Genomic DNA, 26,635 nt, shown 5'->3' on the forward strand with positions numbered 1-26,635 from the left:
GAGAGCAGGGCTCGGTGGGGGGATGCAGTGAGATAGCGGGATGAGAGCAGGGCTCGGTGGGGGGATGCGGTGGGATAGCGGGATGAGAGCAGGGCGCGGTGGGGAGATGCAGTGGGATAGCGGGATGAGAGCAGGGCGCGGTGGGGCGATGCAGTGGGACAGGGGGATGAGAGCGGGGCGCGGTGGGGCGATGCAGTGGGATAGCGGGATGAGAGCGGAGCGCGGCCAGGAGATGCAGCTGAGCTCCCGCGGGACCGGGGGATGGAGAGAGGAGTGCGGCGCGGGGATGCTGCAGCCGCGGGACCGCGGGACGAGAGTGGAACGCGGCGGCTGCTGCTCCTGCTGCTGCTGCTGCTGCTGCTACTGCTGCTGTGGAAGCGGATCGCCAAGTCTCCGGGCCGAGCTCTCCCTCCTCCGGCAACCGGCGGGGATGGGGAGGGGGAGCGAGGGAGGGGCACGGAGGGGTCAGGGGACGTTAAAATGCAGCATCATCCTCCGGCCCCGGCCAATTCTCTGTGTGTGTGTGTGTGTGTGTGTGTGTGAGTGTGTGTGTGTGTGAATGTGTGTGTGTGTGAAGGGGCGGAGGGGTGAGCGGCAGCGCTGCCCGCAGCTCCCGGAGCAGCGGGGCCGGGCGCGGGGCTGCGCGGGGCGCGGAGCGGAGCGGGCACTGCGGAGCCGGCAGCGCTCCCGGTGCAGCGCCCGAGCCTCGCCGGAGAAAGGGGGGCACCGGGCGGGAGGGGAGGGACGGGAAGGGGGGCGGCGATGCTGCCTGGGCTTGGGGGAGGGAGGAGAGCGGGGGGGCAAAAAAAGGAGAGAAAGAGGGAAAAAAAGGCAAGGAACCCCCACCCCCCCTTTCCTCCCTCCCCTGCCCGGTCCCTTCCATCTCCGGCACACACACACACACACCCGCACGCACACACACACCCCATTGATCAATATTTGGCTGTCTTGCTGCAACTTGCTGCAGTCTTTTAAAGGAGTAGTAGAGAGAGAGGGAGAGAGAAAGGGAAACTGGCAGGAAGGGGTAAGGAGCTACACATGTCACATGTGCTTTCTAAGACGGCCAGGAGCATCTGCAGGCTGGATCTGGTGGAGGATGCTGCGGCAGGTGATACACAGAGGGCTCCAGTCGTTTTTCTACAAGCTGGGCTTATTCGTGAGCAGGCATCCGGTGTTTTTCCTCACTGTGCCCGCAGTCCTGACCATCATCTTCGGCTTCAGCCTGCTCAACCGCTTCCAGCCTGACACTGACCTGGAGAGCCTGGTAGCCCCCAGCCACAGCCTGGCCAAGATCGAGAGGAGCTTAGCCAGCAGCCTTTTCTCCCTCGATCAATCCAAAAGCCAGCTGTATTCGGACTTGCACACCCCGGGGAGGTATGGCAGGGTGATTCTCCTCTCCAAACCCGGAGGCAATATTTTGCATCAGGCTGATGTGATCCTGCAGATCCACCGAGCCGTGCTGGAAATGAAGGTGAACTACAAAGGCTATAATTATACTTTTTCCCATCTGTGTGTGTTGAGAAATCAGGATAAGAAATGCGTGCTGGATGATATTATTTCAGTGCTAGAGGATCTGAGGCAGGCTGCCCTCTCCAATAAGACAACAGCCAGGGTGCAAGTGAGCTATCCCAACACTAAATTAAAGGTATGCTCTTACTGCATGCTTTTGCCAATTAAAGAGGCAGCACTTCATTTCTTGTCCTAAGCAGCAAAGAGAAATATAATCATATCTCTCTCTCTCTATGGAAATGTGTGTGATCTGGGCTTTCCTCGTGAAGCAGCTGAATCTGGTGCCTTGCTTTGCTCTGGGTGAGGAGGGAGGGTGGGGAACCGGACGCTGCTGCCAGAGCAGGAGAAGAAGGGAGCGGAGAAGAGCCTGAGCACCGGCAGACCTTGCAATGCCTTGAAGGTTCAATTCACGGGGGGAAAGGGACAGGAGGTCGGTGGGGGGTGGAGAGCTGGTTTGCACTATCACCTTTTCCAGCCTCACTGCTGTGGTGGGATAATTTGTCTTTAATGTGGCCAAGAAAAGCTTTCCTCAAAGGCACAGTTAGGTCCTGTGTCTCCCTGCCCCTGCCAGTGCTGTAAGAGCAGCAGAAGGTTGGGCCAGAAGCAATTTCAGGTGTCCTGCCTTCTTTACCTGCATGCAAAGAAGGTGAAGGGAAGTGGGATTTTTTTTTTTTTCTCTCTCTCAGTGTAAAAATTGTTAACTCTGTCGCTGATGGATGGGCTGGAGTTTTGGGATGGATCCCACCAGCTAGAGGCTTCCAGCAAAGTTGAAACAAGGTGAAAGGTGAAAGAAGTTTCAGTCCTCCCAATTAAAAGAATAAGCAATTTGGCACAAATTATCTCAGGACTATTTCCCTGGCACACAAGCACCCATCTGCTTTCCCTCCCATCTGGGGCAATTCCACTTACCAGGACTAACCTGCTGTGAGTAAATAAGGTACAAAGTTTGCAGTTAGCTCGTAAAAGAAGTTTTTGTGGATTACAGTCCATCAGCATGCTCCCCTGGGCATTGCACCAGAGGCAGGATTTATTTAACAGAATGTAACAAACTCCCTAGGACACTATTTACTCGTGGCTCAGGTCACAGGGGAGAGGGTATGCTCCTCCTTGTAAACCAGAGATCTCTGGGGTTACCTCTCCCCCTTTTTCAAAGAGTTCCTTGGGGGTAAGGGACATGCTCTTGCAAGTACCAGCACTAAGATCCTGAAGTTATAATTTGTTTCTTACTGTACATTTACCAGAAAAAGATCCCATAAAGTCAGTGCCTGTTCCGAAATCTGAAGCAGAGACATAGATTGATTTTATTTGATTGTCTTTTTCCTTCAATAAAAGTGCCAGGTGGAACAGCTTGGATTTGGTCCCGTGGCTGTAGATGTTACAGTAATTGCTTTGTACAGAGTTGTGGCTGCCTGAGTGGAGTGTGTGGAAATGAAAAGGTGTCCTTGCTACTGCTAGAAAGTCCTGAGTGCAAAGAGTGCTCAGAAAAACAAGTTATTCTGGATTAAATATCCCTGAACAAATTTTATCTTCATGCTGTTACTGCAGAATTAAAGCAAATCCTTTACATTTTGCTTATTTTTAGAATTAAAATTAAGGTAGTTCAGTGGAGAACACTGATAATCTAGACTAACAGTCTATTTCTGTATAAAGCAGCTTTATACAGAAATAGTCATCCTATCCTCTAAATCCAGGTTAATTTTCTTCTCTAGACAAACCCTAACTGATCTTATCAAAACTAGGATGCAGTCACTTGCACTGTGTTTTTTTTTATTAGAAGATTGCCTACAGCTCCTCCTTTTTTTAAAGATAAAAGCAAAGGAAAAGATTATGTGGTCTGGATTAGCTACATATTGGATTGCCAGATAATTCTCATACAGAGAAAGGTTTTCCCAAAACATAGAAGTTTAACTCTGAGCACTTCCAAACACCATCCCAGCACCTTCAATCTCCCAAGGAGTTGTGTTTCATCTTCTGGGTGAGGGAATAAATACCCTTAAGTAACTCAGTTTAAAGCTGGACAGAGCAGGGTGGGGAGCTTTTTGTCCTCTTGCCAGTGAAAGAAGGTAAAGCCACCAAAGCTGTGACTGCACTTCAGATAAAAGCCAGCAATTACAACTCATTTCTGTGGGTCCTGCTTTTACTGAGAAAGAGAAACACACTTTGCCACTATTTTCCTTCCTCTTATGTATTAAGGACTCTATTATGGACCTGTGGTCAGCCCTGAACCTGGGCTGGTCTTCAACAATGGTGTGTCTGCAGAGACTCACCTTCTCTGGTCTCTTTGGCTCCAGCTGCTGGGATTAAATTACTGTTTCATATAAAATAATTCACTAGTTTATGTCTGTCATCTTTGCTGTCCCATCTACCAAGGGTTAGGAAGTTGTGGGCAACATCTTGTGAACTCCTTCAAACCATGGGCAAGATCTTGGTTTAATCCTGGCTCTCAGGCTGTATACTGACCTCCCTCTATTTGCACCTCTGAGCAAAGGCTGTGGAAACTCAGGCCTGTATTTCTTGTTTTGAGGTGTCTCATTGTGTTTAAACAGAAACATCTCAGATGCTGCACGCATTTGGGTTGATGAGTTTCTGGATGTCCAGCAAAGGCACAGAACCCCTGTGGCTGTATCTGTGAGGTTTTGTATTTCTTCACACTTGAACTGTGACATTAAGGAAAAGTTGTGGTTAAACCTCATGGGACTGCAAACAAGAGACCCAAATCTGCCTGCTCTTATTCAATGTGGGCCAGTGTTCATCGCATTCACTGGTCCATGCCCTTGGGATTCTTCTCAGCTAAACTTTCCTGCACCATTAGGACCCTGTAGGATCTTCTAGGTTGCCTTACTTTCTCAAAGGTCATGTTGCTTGGTTAATACTGGTAGGTTTTGCTCTTTTAATAATGGCCTCAAATTAAACAAAATTCTTCTGAAAACAATATGGGGATTTACAAACCATGAAGGTGCCCCATATGTGTTTAGTTTACAGCACAGTTTAGTTTACTTGACATGGGTCAAGTGTAAAACTGTGCTGGTCTGGGACACAATGACAGTGTTGAGCTGTTTCCCTCCTGCTCCATCTGGGAGCAGCAAAAACGTCTTGTAGTTTTTTATTTCCCTCAAGCCTTGTGAGAAGCTTTCACTTTGTCTCTCTTCTCATCTCCTGATGGAGGCCAAATCAGTTCAAACCTCTCAGGTGAGGCTGGCTGAAGGCTGACAGGGGGTGAGTTCTTGGCAGGTTTGCCACAGGACTTTCTGGGAACCACTCAAGCAGGTTTCGGCAAACTGCTCCAGTTTTGAAGCAGCTGTTATCGGGCTGCAAAATCTGATGAAACTGCTTGGCTTTTCCTGAGGAAATCTGGATGTGAAGGACAACTGTTTAACCATTACTTGCTGTAGTGTCGGAAGAACTTACAGCCCTAAATACTTCTACTTTACCTATCCCTCTGTAAGGCAGGAACTTGGTCTCTCCACTCACCAGACAAGGAGCAGAGACACAGCATTCACATTCAGAGCACAGACTGCAGGGTGGTTTCAAACACCTGAGAAGGGTTTAAAATCCACTCTGGCTACTTAGGAGTCATTGTAGGCAAGTGCAGGTGAACCAGGCTGAAGGAAAATGCCAGCTCTTGTTGCTTTGGGGACACAGTAGCCTGCTCACTGCAGTCTGCAGCCCAGCCAGAGAGTGACTTGCCCAAGGTCATGCAGATAGACCGTGGCAGAGCAGGAAAACAAAGCTGGATATATGAAGTCTCGATGAAGATTTTTGAGACACTTCCTAGAGAACATTGCTCATGCTTTCCTCAGTTCAGGACATAAAAAAGATGCTCCTGTGCTTGGAGTCTGGACTGTGCCCTAACTTGCACAGACTGAGCACTCAGCATCAGTCATCAAACTGTTAAATCTCAAGTTTTGGCAAATATCAGCTTTGTTTTTGTTAGTTGAGACTTCCAGAACAGTGACTGGGCATGACTTGGGAGACAGCATGGAAAAGAGTCCACTCTGGCTTGGTAAATGCGCTTCATCCTGCTGATAACAGTGTGTGGTGTTCTTAGAAGTGAGCACATTGTGCCCCTGCCTCCAGGGCCAGAATGTGGTCTGAGGCACAGTCTATTTGTTGGTATAAACAGAATTATTGATTACCTGAGGATTACTTCTTGTGTACCATGAAATATGAGGGAAGAGATTGCTTTTTGACCCTGATTCGCCTATAACCACAGAAAATTTGCTGTCCTATTCCAGAAAAAGCCAAAAAAAACCCCCAAACAAAAATAATGAAAGTTATTTCTTAACACAGTTTTTATATGGAAGGGAAAAAAAGAAAAGCATGAAAACATTTTTCAGGTATTTCATCTTTATTGTTTCTTTGTTGCTTTTCATGTTTATTTGCTGCTTTGTCTGAGAAAAGATAATAACTGAGAACTTGCCTGTCTGAGATCACAATAAATATGACAACTGCTGGTTTAAAGAAACCTTTGTCAGCAGATTGGTTCCTGTAACATTGCCTTCAATTAATTAAGTATCAGTCATTTATGAACACTAGGCAAAATAGCAGCCAATAATCCAGAAATCTCTATTACCACATTTGTGATAAACACATCAGCTGGATATTGAGTCTGCTCTTGCTTAAGCTGAAGCATTACTTGCATTCATTTAACATCTTGAAACTTCTAATTGCAGTTTTGCTACTGGCCAGATTCTCAATTTTTCTCACATTAACAGCTGTACTTTTAAATGAGTCTCGCTCCATTTGCATTTGTGGAGTCTTTCTGACTGATCTAAAATTAATCCCTCCTTATATGTCCCTGAGGGGGACACCTCTATGGGACAGAGAAGATATGAAACCAGAGCCAACCTCCATCAGAGTAGGCATCTATGCATCAATAATATCCACAAACTGATTATCCCTTCAGTAAAAGCACTTGGAGTGTAAGATTGCCCTAACTCCAACGAGCAGATGCTTCTCAGAAGCAGTGTGGCTCTGCACCCATTTGTGATACCACCTGTCCCAGTCCAAGCATGTGGTTCAGGATTTTGTGAAGTGTTCTGTGTCTGGAAAAAGCTACCAAGTCAAAGCAAAATAATAAAACATGTGCAGGGAGAAGATCAGAAGAGGGAGGCTGGAGGCTGCAGATAGTTTTCATCTCAGCCTTGCAGATGAAGACAGGATGGGGCAGGCTGAGCTCAGAATAACTGCTCAGTATCATGAAAGCAAGTGGAAAATGTTTGAAGCCTAGGAGCATCTTCTGGCTCACAGATTGGGAAACTACTTTAGGGAAAAAAAGACACTTTTACCCTTCCAACTGTGTTTCCATACTGTCCAGCAGCACTGGGGAGGGTTCCTGACCCTCCTCACCTGGATGGGCTGGTGGAGCTGTGCCTTTGCTGGGAGATAGCTCTGCAGATATCAGCTTTTGAGGATGTGATCAGGCATCCTGTCTGCTCAGTTTGGGCAAGAAAATAAGTGTTTCCTTGCATTTTAGGAGAATTCTCCACTCCTCCCTTTGCTTAGTACATTAGGAAAGGTCTCTGCCTCGGCTCCGATAGACCAAGCATTAAGGTAACACTCTCCTCCTGTAAAGCAAAGCCAGACTATGAGCCCTGACTACACTGGGAACATGAAACTGGGTTAACATGTACCAGGATAAGCCACTCCAATGTAAACAAACAGCAGAAAGGCAGCAGAAAGGCAGCAGAGACCAAGCAAAGAAAGAATGAGTGTTTGGGTGTTCTTTTTCAATTGTTGTTCTTCAGTTCAGAACTTAGTTCCTTGTCAGTCTCTGAGGGACATTCCACCTTCAGCTGATGAGGGGTGTAGAAACCAAGTTCCTTGGGTGTGGGGCTCATTCCTTCCCACCCAATAGCTGAGAGCTCTGGCCATGTAGAAGACTGCAAGGAAAGTATTCTCCATTGACCTTTTGGATGACCTTGGTTGTCTGCTTCCTGCCTTTCCCTCCCAGCTATTCCACTTTTACTTTTGTCAGCACTTGCAGGGGGACATGGCCTTTTGTGCAGTGCCAGGCCTTGATGTGAATAATAATAAAGAAGCAATTGGAAGGTTGTTTAGGAGGAGAGAAGAGCAAGATGCAATTATAAACCCCTTCTGCTAGTGATAATGGCTCATCTCTGGGGATCTGGGATGAATGTCATCTGCTTGCCAAAGGGAGAAAGCCCAGCAGAACTTTGCCATTTTTCTAAAAAGACAGTCCTCTGTGGACATAAAAAAACATTTATTTCCTTTACTTAATATTTTGTTAAGGCTTGCCAATGTTTCTACACTGACGTGGTGTCTTCCTATAACAGCCATCTCTATGTTTTCCCTAAAGGTCTTTGTAGCCCCCTACTGTACTGGCTGTGTGAGCTCTTGGAGGGCTCTGAACTTCTGTCTTCAGTTTTACAACAGATGGGTATTCTTGGTATCTGTAACAAGAATTAAAACAAAAATTAAAAAAAAAAAATCAGGTACCACCCAGCGAGGCAGGAGAATAAAATTTATTAGCATTAGTAAAGAAGGCATGACATATTCCGAGAGGAGAGGAGAGGAGAGGAGAGGAGAGGAGAGGAGAGGAGAGGAGAGGAGAGGAGAGGAGAGGAGAGGAGAGGAGAGGAGAGGAGAGGAGAGGAGAGGAGAGGAGAGGAGAGGAGAGGAGAGGAGAGGAGAGGAGAGGAGAGGAGAGGAGAGGAGAGGAGAGGAGAGGAGAGGAGAGGAGAGGAGAGGAGACCCTCATATAAGGTAGAAGTGAGAGGAACCTTGTAAGGATGAAATTAGACTGATAAAAATAGCCAAAAAGAAGTTCTTACATTATTTAGCATCCATGTGGGTATGCATTTACAGGCATATCTTAGTGGGCAAAAATGAGGCTGGGATATGTGTATGTAAAACAGTAATCTAAGAGCAAAACCCATATCAAATCTCTTCAGGCATTGAGATAAAAAACCTCTATGCAGTGGTTATTACAAGAGAACCCACCTACTGGTTTTCCAAGAGACGTGAATTGAGTTGGGGACACCGTGATCTCACATTTGTATTGAAAGCTTTTAATTTATGCAGGCCCCACATCCACTGCCCCTTCACAGTGCAAACAGTGAGACATGGCTGGGACTTGAGCTGTGAAACAGCTTTAAACACAAATGAGAATCTTCAACAGTGCAGGAAAGCAGACACTCTGAGTGATGGAAAGGAGAGAGGAAGGAAATGAGATGCTGAAGGAGCAAGCTATGAAGTCTTTTATACCTCTTTTTCTCACTGTATTTGTCCTGTTCTCTGTTGTCCTACCTGCCAAGGGGTGAGGTGCTCATGTGGGGAATAGGCAGTAAAGGAAGTTCTTGGAAGTGAGGCTGTGAAGCATCCTACAAAGGGAGAGAGCAGTGACCGAGCTCCTGAGCATTGCAGAGATGATCCCATGCAGTGGCACATGTCACTGCCCTAGCCCTGGACTCACTGGGTGTGAATTGGCCTCACTTTTACACTGGTCAGGCCACTCGAGAGCAGGAGCTTCAGGTGAAGTGCTGGGGATCTCTGATGACACTGGCAAGGGTGAGCTGGTGGCAGCAGGAAGATTTCCATCTAAAAAGATTTACTGTGGGATCAGCTCAAGGGCAAACTGGCAATCATTTTTTTGGTGGCAGCCCTGGTATGAAATTTTGCTGAAGTTATTTTTCTTCTCCTTAGCACCACTCATACATTGGTGGGCAATTCCTACACAACAACATTCCTGCATGCCAGCAGCAGCTCTGCAAGACACCAGACAGCCTTCACAGCTGTGAGCTGGCCAGATCAGCTTTTCTCCCTGGTTTTATGTTTTGCCATCAAACACTCCCTCCTCCAGTCCACTCTTGCCAGCAAACTGGCATCACAGACAGGGAACTGCTGGATGAGCATGAGTTGTGAGACTGGCATGTCACTAGCTGGAGAATTTGCAGAAAGTTTTGGTCTGATAATGATCTATAGCTAAAAAATTAGTTGGCACTACATCTGTGTAACATTTCCTGAGTACGTATGATGGCAAGTATTTTGGTGTCTTGCAGACCAATTCTTTTTTAAAAATTATACAAACCCTAAAGCCTGCTTGTCTGTGCTAAGGGCATCTGAGAAGGTAAAGGGCAGTCCTGCCTTCCTGCCCCACACCTTTGAAGGCAACAGACACCACTGAGACTCCTAGTGCAATGCAGTGTAAGCAAAGAGGATTAAAGATCCATCTCCAGCCTGCCACAGTTATTTCCTTGCTAATGATGGGACGCCTCGGAGACCCCAGTTAATACTTCCACAGGGAAGCCCAAACACCTGACATGTATCTCTCACAACATGTAAGGATAAACACCACCTGCAGGGCTGGTTCTGGGGCACTGAGCCATCATGCCCAAGTTTGGCACTGAAACAAGAAAGAAAAGCTTCCCTTACACTTTGTGTAATTGTTTCCACCAGTGTCACACGAGTGTTGTCAGCCTGATGGGCAGGTGTTATTCTTGCCACATGCATGGTGCATTTTTACATACGAGTCAACATCTTCCTAAAGGGTGCTATGATTCAGCAGTGGCCATGGAGGGTTTTGGTGCTTCTGTTCTAAATGTTGAATTACCTGGACTAAATTTTGCATAACCCCATTTTTTGGGATGGCCCAAAAATCTTCAGCTGCATCTTTTTCTATCTGAAGTTACAGTACTCTTGAAACCAAAAGCATTTTTGAAACAATGTCCATCCTGCACCTAATTTCATTTTGAAGGATGGAAGGATAAGGATAGGTTCCCACAGTTTCATTTTGACATGCCCCTAACAAAATGTTCCTGGTTTTTTGTATTAAAAGGGGTCATTCTAGGTAGTCTTTCAAAATTATTCCAAAACTCACATTATACTTTAGATTAGAAAATAAAGGAGGAAAAAAAACAATGTCACTTTAAGAGGGAATTTTTGTCTTATATTCAAACTTTAGGGAAGGAAAATCACAGCAAAATAAAGTCACCCAGCTGGCTGAGGACACAGCCCAGTGCCCCTGCACATGAATTTACCCACCAGGAGGGTGCTCCGGCTCTTGTTAGTGCAGTTTTACACTGAAGACCAAGGCACTGTATTGATGGGACAAGTGATTCTGGCTTCCAGTTTTCCAAGCCCGTCTAGTTTGTAAAAAATTGTGTGGTTCATTAAGAAGAAAGATGTTGTTAGCAGTATTTCATTATGCAATTCCATCTCTTTGGCAGAATCTGTGACTTCAATATAAATCAACTTTTTCATAATCATTTTCCAGGATGATTTCTTAGTGCAGATTTTAATACATTAAACAAATACATTAATAAATTCAGTGCCAAGTAGATGCAACATGGAAATATTCATGTGCATTTTTCCCCTAAAATTTACAGTTAGGTTTGTTGATGTTCTTGACTCTTTGAGTGAGGTTTTATTCACAGATAAGCACAAAACATCCCTCAAAAGAGATTTCACCATGTAGACTTTTGCATCTACATGACAAACCCACTTCTCTTCAGGAATGCCTGGAATATGTGGTAATAAATATTCTTACAGTGGTGTTTCTTTGTTAACTAACCTTAATTTTCCTGTCCATAACTAATTTCCCAACTGCATGTAGAAAACACTGGTCACCCAGTTGGTGCACAACAGATTTGTCATTGTAAATGGCATAGAAATTTGGGACACCCACAGAGAAATGCGAACATTTCTGAAGATTTACAAATGTCTCTCCACTCTTTTCTATCCCCAGGCTTCAAGATTAGCACAAGCATTAGGCTTTAGGTATATACCCTAAAATAAATTTCACAAGCTTGACAAGCTTAAGAGCTCCCCTGGTCTCATAAAGCGTTTCACTTTTGGTTTTGAGAATTCAATTTTAAAGAAAAGGGTGGCTTTTTTTTTTTTTTTTTATACTCCTAAAAGAATAAAGCCTGTATCCTTACAACTTTTACCATCTTCTTGCCTTAATTATCGGATTTTGGAAGTGGGAGAAGGAGGACATCCTTGAAGGGAAATTTGTCTCATATAAACGTCAAATGCTGTAATTGCATATGATCCATGGTTTTTTCATCACAACATTCACCTCAAAAGGCAAGTTAAAACAGATCATTTGTCACTGCTTAACAGATATGAACAAAGCTCCTTTAGGAGCTATTCTGATACTTCCGTTGTGGAAAACCCGATTACATTTTAAAATAGTAAAAATAACAGAAAAATAAGGCAGAATGGGATGTGTTTTCATTTCCTTTAGAGCAGCTAAAGAAAAGATAACCAGGATAGGGAATAGCCCAGGATGAAACTCAAAAAACTCAGGTTCACACCTAAACAATTTGAATTGCCTTTTCCCACAGCTGCTTCCATGAGGATACAGCAAACACAAAGGACAACATTCCAGATGTTTGGTAAAGGAGCAGTTTGGGATGTTGGATGGTGGTTTTGGTGCAGGGCTATGCATTCAAGAATTCATATTCTGCTGTGACTTCTCCTTTACATTGATTTTTCCCATCATAAAGGAGGGCTGTGGTGCTGCTTGAGAAATTTAGAGCTGTTGGAGTTTTATGAGACTCTTCCATGTAACATCAAGAGGTCAAACACATAAAAGGTTTATAAGGTCAGTCTAACCCATTCCGTGGCCTGTGCAGGATTATGAGGAAACCCTAATAGAGAAATTAATTCATATTGGCTTGGATGGGAAATCAGTCATGTGGGTTGGAAACTGGCTGAAAGATTGTAAACGAGGAATCATGATAAATGATAATGTAACAAGTTTATGGAAGGTATCTTGCAGGGTATCTGGAGAATTTGTGTTAGGTCTGGTCTCATCTAACATCTCTATTAATTATCAGGAAATGGAATTGAATTGCACAGAAGTGAAGTTCACAGATAATATTAAGCAAGAAGGACATGTCAGCAGCAGCTGAGTCACAGAATTTACACAGACAGATCCAGAGCAGTTAGAAAACTGAGCAGAAAATAATACAATTTTCTGAAGAGCTCTGTTTGCATTCTGGTGCCTAAAGGGCAACATAGACTCCTCCCTTGGAACTGATTCATTTTAGCTGAGTTCTGCCAATCTCAAAGTGAAGGTGCAGCACTTAAATGACATGACCAAGGTCAAAGACAAAGTTGAAGTTGGAGTTTTGCAACCCCCAGAGAAAAGGCACTTACTTTTACCTCTGACTCTGACACTGCTTTGCAAGTAGGGACATTTCAGTACTCGATGTTCTCCTTCCTCCTTCACCTTCTTGCAGATCAAGCTCAGCAGGACACACACAGCTCCCTGTATAGAGCTTGAACAGTGCTTTGGAGGCTGCAGAGGATGTGTGAAATTGTCAGGGAAGCCTTGATGGAATTTTGCTTCTCTTTGTTCCTTTTGTTCTGTTCCTTTCTAGAATGAAACAAGTCCTCTTCTGGAGTTTTGTGCTGACTGTGGATTTTTGATGGGTGATTTGATTTGGATTTGGATGATTTGTAAAAGTCCTTTTGCCATGTTGTGCATTGTTTGATTGTTCCCTAGCACTTCAAATTTGAAAATCCTCATACCCCTAATGTCATAAAATTGGTCCATTTTGTCCCTGTTGAATTTTGTCATTTCTTAATTGTATTCTGGTTGTGCCAGGGGAAAATTATGGTAGCAGACAGTCCTAAAACTTAGTTGAACAGGATACTTATGAAATATTCAGCTGGATCATATCCTATTTCTTGTCCAACTTGAGCATGATTGCAGAACGATTGTCCAGGAAATGGCTGGTGATGTTTGTGAAAATAATTGTGGGGTCAGGCCATTTCTTCTCCTCTTTTTGTCCACAACATCAGGGCCTTTGCTGCAGTGGATGGGACCTGGTCTGGTCTTCAGAGTCAGGCTGGGACCCTTCCAATGAGGGTCTGTGGTGGAGCAATTTGTGGGTGCTCATGCAGAGAGTCACGATAACAACACATCTCTTTCCTCTAATATGAGCCCTTTCCTATTCAGCATCTAATCTAAAGTGGGCCCAGTGTGCAAACAGAGGATAGAAGGGTGAATCTGCAGGAGTAATTAATTGCAGTTTTTCTAAACATCTACATTAGGACAGGAGAAACTCACCATTCAAAGACATTATGGACCAGAGAAATAATATTCATATTATGCATTAACCTTTCAGATGGTGAAAATTAGGTGATGTGAATGAATGCCACTATACTTTTATTTCAAATCACCCAAAAAAAAAAATTCCATGAAATTTCTGTAAGTATGAGGATATGCTAAATCTTCTAGAGATCTTAACAGAAGAGACTCATGTCAGATGAAGATTTTCCAAAAATCCTAGGGAATAATCAGTGTTTGCACTGACATGAGAAAAAAACCTACTAGAATAATTTCACAGGGAAAATCCAGGCTGCTTCTCAAGTCCATTGCAACTTTTTCTCACCCCAAATCTCTGGCAGGGCTTTGAAAAACTCTTTTTGGAAATTATTATTAGACAGTTGCAAAAGAACTAAAATACATTAATCTGAATAAGGAATTAGCTCCCACTGAAGGAACTGGAATTAAATGCCATCCTCATCCAAAATAGATTGCCAGATATTGGCAGTTTATTGCAGCAGGGAGACAGAGATTTTGCAGAGTGCTCAGAAGACAAATGCTGAAATTCCATCATCTGGAAGTGCTTTACCATCTGATTACTCTTTGGCTTACACTATCAGAATTTTTCCCTAAATATTTGCTTGAAATCCAAAGGTGGCTAGATACCACAAGGTCCCACCATCTGCAACATTTTTGTTTTATAATTAAAAGTCCAATCTTTCCTGTTCTGCCAGAACCAAAACCTTTCCAAATAGACTATACTAATATAAAATTGAAAAATCACTTTGTACAGCAGGTGATTTTGAAAAACCTTTTTTGTTTTTTAACACCTATGGCATTACAGTAATTGTAAAATATATATTTGGGGAGAAAAGCTTTGATGTATTGTAAGGAAACATCTGAAATAAGTTGAAAAGATGGTTGTTAATACTAATATTATTTACAGAGAATTTCTGCATTTCTCCAGAAGTGCTTATACACAGTAATTAAATATTAATCTCACTTTGTATCTTGTGCTCATTCTTCAGCAGCACTACATTAACTTATACATCTAGGAACAGACATAACCTAACTTCAAGCATTTTATGAAGGTACATAAACTTGGCTTTGGGGTATCGTAGGCTTTAGGAGGACTAAAATCCCTAAGAATGAGAATCAGTCCATTTAAGATAAAAATTGCCCTCCAGAGGTGCCCTGTTTTCCTGTAGCAGCCAGTGAAGTAGTCCTGACATTTTCACAGTAGTCCTGACATTCCCAACCTGGTGCCTTGGTTAGACAGCCTGGATCAGGATCTCAGAGCCTCAATTGGGGCTTCTCATGCTTTGTTCTGGCTGAAGAGGCACATCCAAATCAGAAACTCTCCTTGAAGATAATCGAGATTGTGTATCCAGAGTAAGGACAAATACTCGGCTGTGAAATACAGCCACCTTCAGGTATGGCACAGCTGATATCACCACCAGACCAGGGGGTCTGAGCAGAGAAAATTAAAGAAACCTTTTGTCAGATGGCAGTAAGGAGGGAATGAGGGGATTAAATCTTTGTTTTTTCATTTTTTATTTGTTTGGTTTTTTTTCTTTTTCCCTTCCTGTTCAGTTTGCATAAGCCTGGATTATTTCCCCAATCCATTTCACCACACACCACATGAGCAGCTGCTCCCATGCTTGGCAGGGAAGAGATGCAAGCTTAGGACAGAGAGGAAAGGGACCAGCATCACCAGCTCTCACTGAGAAATACAGCTACTAAAGAAAGTCCAGCACCAGAATGGGAGGATTTGTGGAGCATGGGCAGCTTCTCCAGCTGTGTTTGCACAGCAGGGTCCTGGGCCCTGCCGAACCTCACTGGTGACCAATGATTATGGTCTGAACTGAGACCTCAGCATCTGCTGGACTTTCTCTGTGTCATCCCAGTCCTCCACAGCACAGACGCTGCATTGAGATAATTTTCTAGGCATGCAGACCTTGCTCAGTGGCACCCCCTGCAATCTCTAGGTGAAGGGTTTGGGATGATGTAAAATTTCCTGATTGTCTCACGCTGTTGTGTAACACTGGTATACCACTGCAATGTGCCCTGTGCTGAGACAGTGCAAGACACCCTCTCCCACAGAGTATGACTGAGAAAATACAGAAATCCAACCCTCCTAGTGTTGGTGAACTTCCAGTGTAAGAGCTCTGCAGTGATGACAGCCAATGGGAAGCCCAAAGTGGAGAATCATAGAATTATTTAGGTTGGAAAGAACATCAGGTCCAACAATTAACCCAACACTGCCAAGTCCACCATTACATGTCCCCAGACACCACATCTACATGTTTTTGAACAATTTCACATTGATGCCATGGCATGATGTGGTATTACCTGCCATGATGCCACGGGCTTTCCTTTTTTAAATGGGATAAAATTAAAGAAGACCTGTTAGAGGATTGCACATGACAACACCTTCATCTCTATGGGCTACTAAGAACACAAGATTTTACCAAGAAGGGAACACATTCCAAGGTGATCTTGAGCTAGAATTTAAAAATATAAAAGCTACCTGCTGATGTTCAAATGTGGGTGTCAAAAACCTCTATGAATGTACTGAATTCAAAAGTACCCTGGGTGGGAGTTAGCAGAACCCCAGCTTTAGTTAGATTTTAATGCATAAACACAGACCTATTTAAATGCCTCATTCCCACTTCCCCTTCCCAGATCCTTGTCCAGCACCATGAAAAAAAAAAAGAATAAAAAAGAATAAAAAAGGAAAGCATCTGAAAGTAGACATTTTTTTGGCTCTCTCCAGCTAACAAATGGCCAAACTCATTAAAACCCAGTGTGTGCTGGAGAGAAGGGAGGGATGCTTCACGGTAGAGAAATTGCTGCACAATGCCAAATTCGAGAATAATAAAAAAAGAGGGGAAACTGATTAATTATCTCTTAGAAAAGAGGAATTTTCAGCTAGAAGTGTTAAGTGTCCTCAACTGTATCTGCTTTGTGCAGTGCCTTGTTATATCTTACTGAGCATTGTGAGAGTAGAAGTCCCTGCTAGGACTTGGATAAGAGCACAGCAGCATCTTGTATTCAAAGGCTGGGCTTAGCTAATCCAGTTACCTGTAAATTAACCTCAAAACTATTCTAGCCTCAAAATCTTGCCACATCACACTTGGCTCTGTCTGATTCTCAGTTACTTCTTTTCTTCCTGCCTTTGATAGAACATTTTTGCAGTGTTTCAGTACTTTGGCCGCTGGTCTCTGGAGAAAAGAGGATGAGCAGAGACAGATAAAATTAAAGAGATGTTTGCCAACATAAAACATAATTTAAAAAGAAAAAAAGCACCCTTTTCTGTGTCATTATTGAAACTTCAGATTGTAAAAGCTTAAATGATTCCTGTGGATCTGCTTTACTGCTCACTTTTTATTCTCTGCTGTTTGTTTTTTAACATTTCCTTTAAATGAAGTAATAAAACCAGGCAAATCCAATCCCTTTCACTTTCTGGCAGATTTTCTTCCTATTTCTTCTGCGTATTGGACTGCAAGTGGTGTAAGGAAAGCAATTAGAAGAGGCACACAGTGGAATGCTCTCAAAGCAAGAGGGCCCACAAATCTGTCAGTGAAAATCTGTATCCTCTCTTTAGAATCTCCTGTCAGGGACAGTCACTGGATCCCATTCTCATCCCCCCAAATCTCTTTAGCTTGGGTTTATGGAGTATGGGACGAAGTTTTTCAAGCAGTTTTTGTCTTTTTTTTTTTTTTTGCTGATATGGAAAGAAGACAAGAAAGAAGGTTTTCTATATTTCTGGTGTATTCTGCTGTCTTTTTATTTAGTAATTAGGGTCTTGTTTAACCTGTATCTCCATGGACCTCAAGAAATCTTAAGATTAAATATTCCCAAGAGATAGAAATAATTTGGGTTGTCCTGTTTACTCCATTTGGAGAAATGCAAGACCCTCTTGAGATAACAAAATTGTTGAATTTCACTGGGGTACAAAGATAGCTTCAATTCATTAATTCATTTGCTTACCTTTTGTTGCTAATATAATTCAAATCACTGCATTTATGAGAAGAATTCATCTATTTAAAAAATTGAACAGTTCTATTCTTCCTCTTCCTTCCAAGCAGGTAATTTCATTTCCTTTTTTGTTGAAAAGCTGGAAAATCAACAATACTCTGAGACTCCCAAATGCATCTTCCATCTGTATTGTGGAAGACACTGTCTTGGTGCATCATAGTTTAGAAATGGACAGAGAGTGAAAATTGGGCTAGATGGACCACTGGTCTGCACTGAAAAAACACTTCTTATTTTTTTAACACTCATTGCAATTTTCTTCCTTTCCTTTGAACATTTTTAATATTGCACTTAAGCTGTGGAGGAAATTGGAATTAATATAGAGTATTTATTGATTAAAAGTACACATGATATAGATTCATAGAGACTGCCAAACATGAGAGACAGTAAATGCATTCTCACTGACATTCTTGCATATGTCAGTGAGAGTGTTTATATACAGCGTTAACTGTGTATATCCAAATATTGGTGCTTTATGCAATTCCCTCGAGGCATTGCTGTCAATGATTCATTCCTATGTTTGCACAAGCAAAATCTTTTGAGATGAAGAGTAGCTGTGGGCAAGACCACAGAAAGCAGCACCTTTTTCTTTTTTTAATTGTATCTGGGAAGTTTTCATGGCTTAACAACTGGCAGAGGTTTGAATGTTTTCTCAGTTTGCATAGGTGGACAGTCACAGCTCTACCAAGCAATGCAGGAGCTTGGATTTCCCCCACTTGGCATCTCCTTGCAAAAGTTCTGATCTGCACTGGCTACTTTCATCATCATACTTCATCCTGAAGGATTTAGGGGCCAGATGCAGCCTTAGCTTTGCCCTGGTAAAGAACAGGCTGTGAAAAGCAGAGGCTGGTCCCCAGGTTCTGCCTTGAGGGCTTGTGATCCTGGGCAGGGCAGAAACTCCAAGGTCAGTAAATGGTGAGGGGGGAGCAGGAGCTCTGTGCCTGCTGGAAACAAGAGGACAGTCATGTTTTAATACCTGACCTGGTAGATTTACACACCCAGGGTAACCTGCAACTTCAGAGGTCCTGCTGACACGGATCTCCTGTGAAAGGTGAACTTGTGTCACTTACAAACCTTTCTGAGTCACCCACCTTCCTCCTGAGTGGGCCATGCCAGCATTCCCAGGTTGCTGGGCATCCAAAGAAAGCTGTGCCCTTCACCCCTGCACCCATCTCATGGGGCTGGGATGCTGAGACCAGCTCACCTGCCTGAACACTCCGTGCCAAAGCTGTTTCACTGCTGTGCCTGTGTCCTGCTCCTGATGGAGGTCAGAGAAGAAAAAGGCAGAGAGACGAGATGTAGCCCAAAATTATCCCCCAGTGCTTGCAGTTCTCTTTGTGCTGTCGGTGACACCCCCATCTTCCAGCACCCTTCCCACCTAGGGAGATGAAAGATCACAGCCCACGTGGGTATTGCTCATCAGCTTCAAGGACACCACTGTGTCCTTGGGTGCACAGGTGCTGTTCAGGACAGCTGGGGACTAAGCTCTGCTGGGCACTTAATCTATTCCTCTTTTCCAAAAGGAGCTGGGATGGGATATGAGATGGACTGAATGGGAATCTGACCTTGCGGGTGAAGGGATCAGTTGGGCAACAAAGAGCTTGAAGACAGACAAAGAATGAAGGGGGGTTGCAAAGGATGTAAGGATGAAATATAGTCTAGGAGGGAAGTGGAGTGAAACTGGTGTAGGAGGGAGAAAGCTTATCTTGTATTTTCTTTTCAGAGGGATGTGCAAGGGAAGCAGAAGGTGAAGTTAGAGCCTTTTTTCCTTCCCTTCTGTCCTTCCCCTGCCTTGACAGACATTGAGGCTGATGGGACACAGGGACAGCTTGGCCAAAGAGATGGTGGATGCCCCATCCCTGGAAACATTCATGTCCGGGTTGGATGTGGCTGAGCAACCTGGTCTAGATTAAGATGTTCCTGCTCATTGCAGGGGGTTGGACCAGGTGACCTTCAAAGGTCCCTTCCAAACCTGACCACACTATGATTCTCAAAAAACTTGACAGGGTAACACTGAAGGAGCAAAGTGAGGAGCACCACTCAGAAACAGCCTGTACACTGCCAGAAGCTCCTCCAAAGAGAAAAGCTCTCTAACAGCAGTCACACTTTGCTATTGCACCCTTATGAATTCTTCCACAATTTGATTTACTTCTAGGGCCATTCTCTTATTCTCTGTTATTAACACTACAATATATGTCTCTTGAAACACTTTTCATCTGTTCTTGGTTCTTTTATCAAAAACTAGAAACAGAAAGCTGTTAAGGGTAGGGGTACAGGCCCAGAGTCATTAGAAAGAGGTGTCAGATATTTCTGGCTCCCTTTTGGGTGCTCTGTGTACTTCTCTTTTTCACTTAAAAATCACCCTAGAAGCCCATGATTTCCCTGGGAAGGGGCTGAAGGGCTGTGGGTTTGTTAACCAGCAGTACACGTCTGTGAAGGGGCCAGCGTGAGCCAGGAATGACAAGGCAGGTCAGGGATTTTTTAGCATAATAAAATCTGGGGTCAAGTCTCAAGAAATCTTATGCCTCTGCTTTAAGGGGAGAGAGACAGGCAACTGCAGAGAACAAATCTGCTTCTGACCTGTACCTCAGGATGGAGTAGATCATCCTTTAGATGTGCCTGACTCTTCACAATGACTATAAACCAAATTTTCTTGGCCAGCTGGTGAGCTGAGCTTCATCATTGCTGAGTAGCCAGAAATAAATGAATTCTTCTTTATTGCGGCAGAGAGTCAGACAATTATTTCCTGGATAACTTCTCATGCCACTTTCATACAATTCATTTTTGGTGTGTGAACAAATCCCTAGGCCATGCTCTGTCCCTGTTCCCAGCAAGACAAGGTGCAGCTCTACCTCAAATGTGCTGCCCTCAGTGTTCACCTGCTCTGGATGCTCCCTCCATCCTTCATCACTACAGAACAGCTGCACAGCAAACAGTGCAGGAGCACCTACACAGCTGCAAGGGCAGGAAAAGTCCTACATAAAAACATGTGGGAAAATGCTGACATGAATCAGCATTATGTGCTCTGCTCTGGAAAGGAATGCTGCAAGAATTTTTGGTAATGGGTGGCTGCGCAACAGGGATCGACTGGTACAAGGTCTCCATGCATAACTGTACTAGGGACAGGGACAGAAAAATCAGTCTGATTGAAGAGAAAAAAAAATCTTCCTCCAAAGTTTTACAGTGAGGCCGAAAGGGACATGAGCAGCCCAATATGTTAAACCCTAAATGAAAGGGGATTTAAATCTTTTATTACTTTTTTTACCTTGAAAACTGGCAGCTGGCTGAAAAGCAACTTGCTTCATCCCAGCTTCTGTGTTTTTTAGCATAATACTTTCTGTGACCTACAGTAGAGTAGGAATGTCCTTATCAGAGGGAGAAACAACTGCATTGATTTCATTAGGATGTTTATCACACAATGTATTTCAGCAGACATTCCTGGTTGCCCTCTGTCGAACACTTTCAGCTTTTAAGATAAAATAGCATGCAAGTAGAATGGCATGCTTTATCCTAACATTTCTATAATGTAGCTTGATAATGATCTATCACTGATGAAAGGAAGCAGTTAAAGAAAAATAAAAATAGAGATAAGTTTGCTGGCTAAGGTCCTGTAGGTGTACTTGAATGAGAGTGATCAAGCAGTGATCAGGGAACAAGGGCTCCTTTCCTTGTTGCCAGGGATCTGAAAAGAGTTTTAAAACCCTCACCAGCCCAACCTCTGCTGAGCAAGGTGCTAAGGAGGTAGAAGCCACGTCCTCTCAAAAATAGCTCAAACCCTCCCTTTTTCCTGTGAGAGGAAAGCCAGAGGAGGCTGATGCCATTCGGAGCAGAGATGAATGATGGAATACTTTATATTCGAAAAGACCTCTACGATCACCAAGTCCAACAATTGAGTTGCCACTGCCAGGCCCAGCACTAAACCCCATCCCTCAGTGCCAACACCCACAGCTGGCCCTCCCTGCCATTCTCTGCACTGACTACAGCCCCTTTCTTCCTGACTTAGAGTGATTTTGGACAAAGAAAACCCCCCAGCAGAGGGCAAGGCCCTGCCGAGGGCTGGTGCTGCAGTGACCACACAGGCCCCCCAGTGGGAGCTGGGCCTGCAGCAGCTGCACTGAAAATATAAAGGAAACAAAAAAAAAAAAGGCCACAGGTAATTTTAGTAGTGAGAGAGTATTTCTAGTGTCCCTCTGGGCTGCGTGCTGAGAGGATCTGTGCCTACTACTATTATCACTAGCAGAAGACATTTAGCTCAGTAGGAGCAGCTGGTTTCCTTTAACCTGAGAGGCCCTCAGCTCTGGAGCAAGCCAAACTTCCCATGCCACTTACATATCTTCTTAGGAAATTAAGGGTTCAAGCATCATTTACAGACAAGTTTCCATCCTGAAACATAGCAGGGGTTTATTCTGTACCCATTCATTCACAATTAGTGAATCTTGCTGCTGAAAAAACAAGGAGTTTGGATTTTCAACCACAAGCAAGGTCAGGTCTGCATCGACACAGGTGGCAAAGTCCATCATGCTGGGGGGAAAGGAAGGTGAAGCTGTTTATGCCTGTCATCTTAGTTCTCATTCTCCTCCCTTTCAGAGCCTAAATACATCAAATGCCTTTGAGGCAACTAGAAAAAGAGGAGGAAGAACACAAAAAACAATTTAATAATGTCCATTGAAGCAAAGAATTTTGCTTGGCCCTGTTTTAGATGAAATATCACATGCCCCAGCAGGTGATCTATATTTCATTGCATCTTTAAAAATGCTCAGGTCTGGAGAGAATTACCTGCCATGAGAATCTGGAAGAACAGACACTGTTAAGACTTCATTAGATATTTTTAAAAAATTGAAAAAGAGAAGGACACATGCTCAGCCTGGGAATTTGAAACAAGATTCCAACCATGCAAGTGACCTTGCTAAAGTCAATTAGCATCTTCTGTTGTAGATACATGGGTATAAAATCATCTAGGACCAATAATTATTATTATTACTTATTTTGGGGGTTTGTTTTTCTGTATATAGTATCAAAGAATAGCAACAGATGTAGGTAAAAGTGTGAGGGGTTTGTAGTCTGGAACATCAAAATATGTTATGAAATTAAAAATAGCAGCATGCAGGCATATGCCAGGAAGGACGTACTAATTAGCAGAAAGCACCTTTTTTAATGAAGAACTATGTGGATTCTTATTCAAAACCTGCCTGGCTCTTCAGGCATCACTTACACAAGTCATTTTGGGCACATTTTGTTTCCCAGACCTTAGGCTTAGTTCAGGAATTTAGCCCTTCATGCCTTGTTCTTTCACTCAGTTGGTCCTGGAGGACAACAGAGGACTTGGGGCAGTGAATAATTCCTCTGAAGCTCCCATGAGATTCCAAGAACAGGTAGGTCCCTGTCTTGGACTCTGGGAGGTGCTGAAATTCACATTAGCAGCACTGGATCTCTATTTTCCTACACATCAGTTGTCATCCATAAAATGGGATGAACAAAAGACTGCTGTCCCCCATATTTCTTCTGCTTTCCTCACTAAGATTGTAACCACTGCAGAGAAGCTGTGGCTGCCCCAACCCTGGACCTGCTCAAGGACAGATTGGACAGGGTCTGTAGCAATCTGGACTAGTGGAAGGTGTCCCTGCCCATGGCAGGGGGCTTGGAAAGATGATTTTTAAGGTCCCTTCCAATCCAAGCTGTTCTTTGATTTTGTTATTCTCCAAGAGCTGTGTCAGAGAAAAGCCCCATTTTCCCAAGTGCTGTGGTGCCACATTCATGTGTAACTGCAGCAAAGGCAAAACCCTTGCTTGGATAGGAAAAAATTTGCCTCCAGAAAGAAGGGAACAGACAAAATGTCCTCACAGCAATCCGGTGCCTGTGATTTCCCCGATTCCATCTGAAAGCTTACTCTCTGTTTTGCTGACATATGAGCTGGGTGCCCTATTGTACATCAGTGTAAAAATAGCTGTTATCTGCTGTTTCACAGGAGATACAGCAGAACATGACTTATTTGTGCCTGCTCTGCTGCCTCCTTTGAAATGTGGCCGTCGCTCGCTGCACCCTTCGCAGGGGAAGGCAGATGGTCATCACAAAGTTTCCCATAACCTTGCCGTGCCTGCTGCATAGTGAATCAATGAAACCTGAATTACAGTGCTCTGCCTGGGCTGGGAGCTGTGCTGCTACAGAATCCTGCAGCTCCTGCAAGCCTCTGAATGTCAGCTCTGCCCAGACACTGAGGAAATGGGAAATTTCTCTCCAAAATTTCAAAGCGGTGCCAAGTGGGGATTTTTAGCTGTAAAGTTGCATCCAATGTGAGCCAGGACTGCATTGCTCAAGCCTTAATTACCAGCTTGGAAATGCACTTTTTGTGAGTGTTTGAGTGTTAGGTGTGACCTCTCCTTAGAGAGAGTAGTAATAAAAAATCCAAACAGGATTCAAGCATTAAATGCTGAGGATGAGGATTTTTTGGAGTCTGAACAGCAGCAGCTGCCCCTCTGTGATAGCTGTCTCTGCTTATGTGACATTTGCAATGAGGCTCCAGGTGATTTGGGAAGCTGGCACTAGACTGCAGTTCACCTTTTGTGTCAGCTCGTGCCAGGATACCCTTGCCAGAAGCCACTATTTTGGTGGGAATAACAACTGGGAATAGGGAAAAAAATGAACTTCTGAAAAGCACTTTGTCATGTTCCCTGGGCTCTGGCAGGCAAAGCTGGGAACAGTGTGAGCTCCTGCCATGAAAGTAGGCATAGGGAGACATTTCTCAGTGGGAGGATTACCTCCTTTACATACCTGATTGAAGTCAAAGTGAGTACATAAAACATTTTAAACAGTCTCCCAATTTCTGATATTTATTTGCTCTATGAGTCAACATGCTGGAAGACATCTAAATTTTATAAAGCCTCATTTTGCTGATTTTTCCTTAGGCTGGGGGTCATTGCTATGAGCAGGTCTGGCAATTTCAGATGATGACCTGCATGCAGCACAGGTGCTTCTAGAAATGGGTAATGCTGGATGCAATACATGTTAAAGCGTCTCCCCCAAATGGTTCTGGCCTTTTGCAGATGACTGCTTCCATGTGTGCATGTGGAGGGCAGAGCCTCTCCCAAATTCAAGCTTTCAGCTCATTCCAGTATGTGCCTAGGCAAAAGATGTTATCTCATATAAGATAACACTGCTGTAAGATAGTTTAGACAACAATGTCTTGATAATTTTATGTTTTTATTAAATACAAGAGGAATAAATCTGAAAACTTATAATTTATGTTGGGGAGAAAGCAAAATATTTGGTGTGCAAAAGACAATCCCTGGATTTAGAATTTTTGATAAAAGAGATTAGTTGTGCTGGGAAAATTTTATCATTGAGTCTTATTCCTCAGTTTACAACTGGATTTGATCTTCTGAACCAACACACGCTTCCCCTGTCTTGGAAGGGGCAGATACAATTTTCCTACAACCAGTGGCTACAGAGAGAGGACCTTTCTCACAGGACTTTTCTTATTAAATCCTTCCAACAATAAAAGAAAAAAAAACCCCAAACCAAATATTTAAATGGAGCCAGATAACTTTACAGAAAAAAAATGCCTGATCTGGTTAACAGGCAGAGGTTGAGTGGACTTGATATGTCCTTCACTGATTGTCATGGAGTTTTATATGTCCTAGCATTTACTGAAATAGGTGAGACCGAAGTAAGGTTTATACTCTTGAAATTAATTAAAAAACCAAATCCTGGTTAAATTTAGGTTTAAGGTTGATTATTTTCTCTGTGCCACTGATATAAATCCATGAAATCTCAAATTAACAATTCAAAAAGTCTAATTTTAATTATATTTTTCTGGAGACAGAATAGCTATTAAACTTTGTGGATGTCTGTATCCTGAGGAATCAGGATTCATTTTCTGTACATTTTCAACTTTTAAAAATAATTTCTGAAGTGTCAAGAAATCACAAATCATTCAGAAATTATTCTTCATCTCAAACTTTTTGTAGTAATTGGAGATTTGTCATTGTCCAGCAGTTAAATGTGGAAGCTCATCCTCTCCCATGGGGTGAGGAGCTTGCATGCAACATTTTGGTCCTGGGTATCTGGGAATCCCTGAGACTGCAATGAATATCTGAGCAGTCACTGAACTGCAGCACAGAAATGCAAATGAGCCTGTAATGAGTAAGACAGAGTTGTGGCAGGGAGCAGGGACAGATCCCAAAGCCCACTGAGGTGAATGGCAAGGCTCCCATTGAGTGCAGTGGTGTCTGAGCAGAGCTCTTGGCATGTCTGTGAGAGGAGACTGAGTTTATCTCTGCATCACATCACAAGCACGATAACCACACGCTCATCTTTTCTGCTTTCTCTCCCAGGATGGAAGGAGCAGTTTCATTGGCCACCAGCTTGGAGGGGTAATGGAAGTGCCAAACAGCAAGGACCAGAGAGTCAAATCAGCCAGAGCCATCCAAATCACTTACTACCTCCAAACGTATGGCTCTGTCACCCAGGACCTCATTGGGGAGAAGTGGGAGAGTGAATTCTGTAAACTGATGCACAAGATTCAGCTGGATCACCAGGATCTGCAGCTCTACTCACTAGCATCCTTTAGCCTCTGGAAGGACTTCCACCAGACCAGTCTCTTGGCCAGGGGCAAGATTTTGGTGAGCCTGATGCTGATTCTCCTGACTGCTACCCTCTCAAGCTCCATGAAGGACTGCCTGCGTAGCAAACCTTTCCTGGGACTCCTGGGAGTGCTCACTATCTGTATTTCCAGTGTCACTGCGGCAGGGATATTTTTCATTACTGATGGAAAATATAATTCTACTCTGTTGGGAATCCCTTTCTTCGCTATGGGTAATTATTTATCTTCATAATAATAGGATTAACAGAGTTTAATGACAGAATTGTAAATTACATCCTGGGTTATAAAGTGCAGATTTTACTTTGAGTGAAAGTCTAAGTCATTTTCATCTTTCTAAATTGATCTGTGCCTTGCCAAAAAAAAAAAAAAAAAAAAAAAAAAGAAAAAAAAAAAGAAAGAAAAATGGAAACAAAACAAAACAGTAGCAACAATAAAAAGCAAATTACTTTCCTGGAATCTCAGCCAACATG

The 26,635-nt window shown here is 43.5% G+C and overlaps 1 protein-coding gene across 2 annotated transcripts in view; it reads left to right on the forward strand.

Moving 5' to 3' along the window:
* Positions 1-838: 838 nt before the first annotated feature.
* Positions 839-26,635, forward strand: part of PTCHD4 (patched domain containing 4) — a 104,851-nt gene continuing 79,054 nt past the window's right edge. Inside the window, exons 1-2 of one of the 2 annotated variants that reach the window (XM_054630293.2) lie at positions 839-1,645; positions 25,897-26,377. In XM_054630293.2, the coding sequence (XP_054486268.2) occupies positions 1,046-1,645; positions 25,897-26,377 (1,081 nt within the window). In that variant the 5' untranslated portion in view covers positions 839-1,045. The remainder of the gene's footprint in view (positions 1,646-25,896; positions 26,378-26,635) is intronic. The other variant, XM_054630294.2, reaches the window with a different exon arrangement.

Source organism: Agelaius phoeniceus, chromosome 3 (genome assembly GCF_051311805.1).
Source record: "Agelaius phoeniceus isolate bAgePho1 chromosome 3, bAgePho1.hap1, whole genome shotgun sequence".
NCBI lineage: Eukaryota > Metazoa > Chordata > Aves > Passeriformes > Icteridae > Agelaius > Agelaius phoeniceus.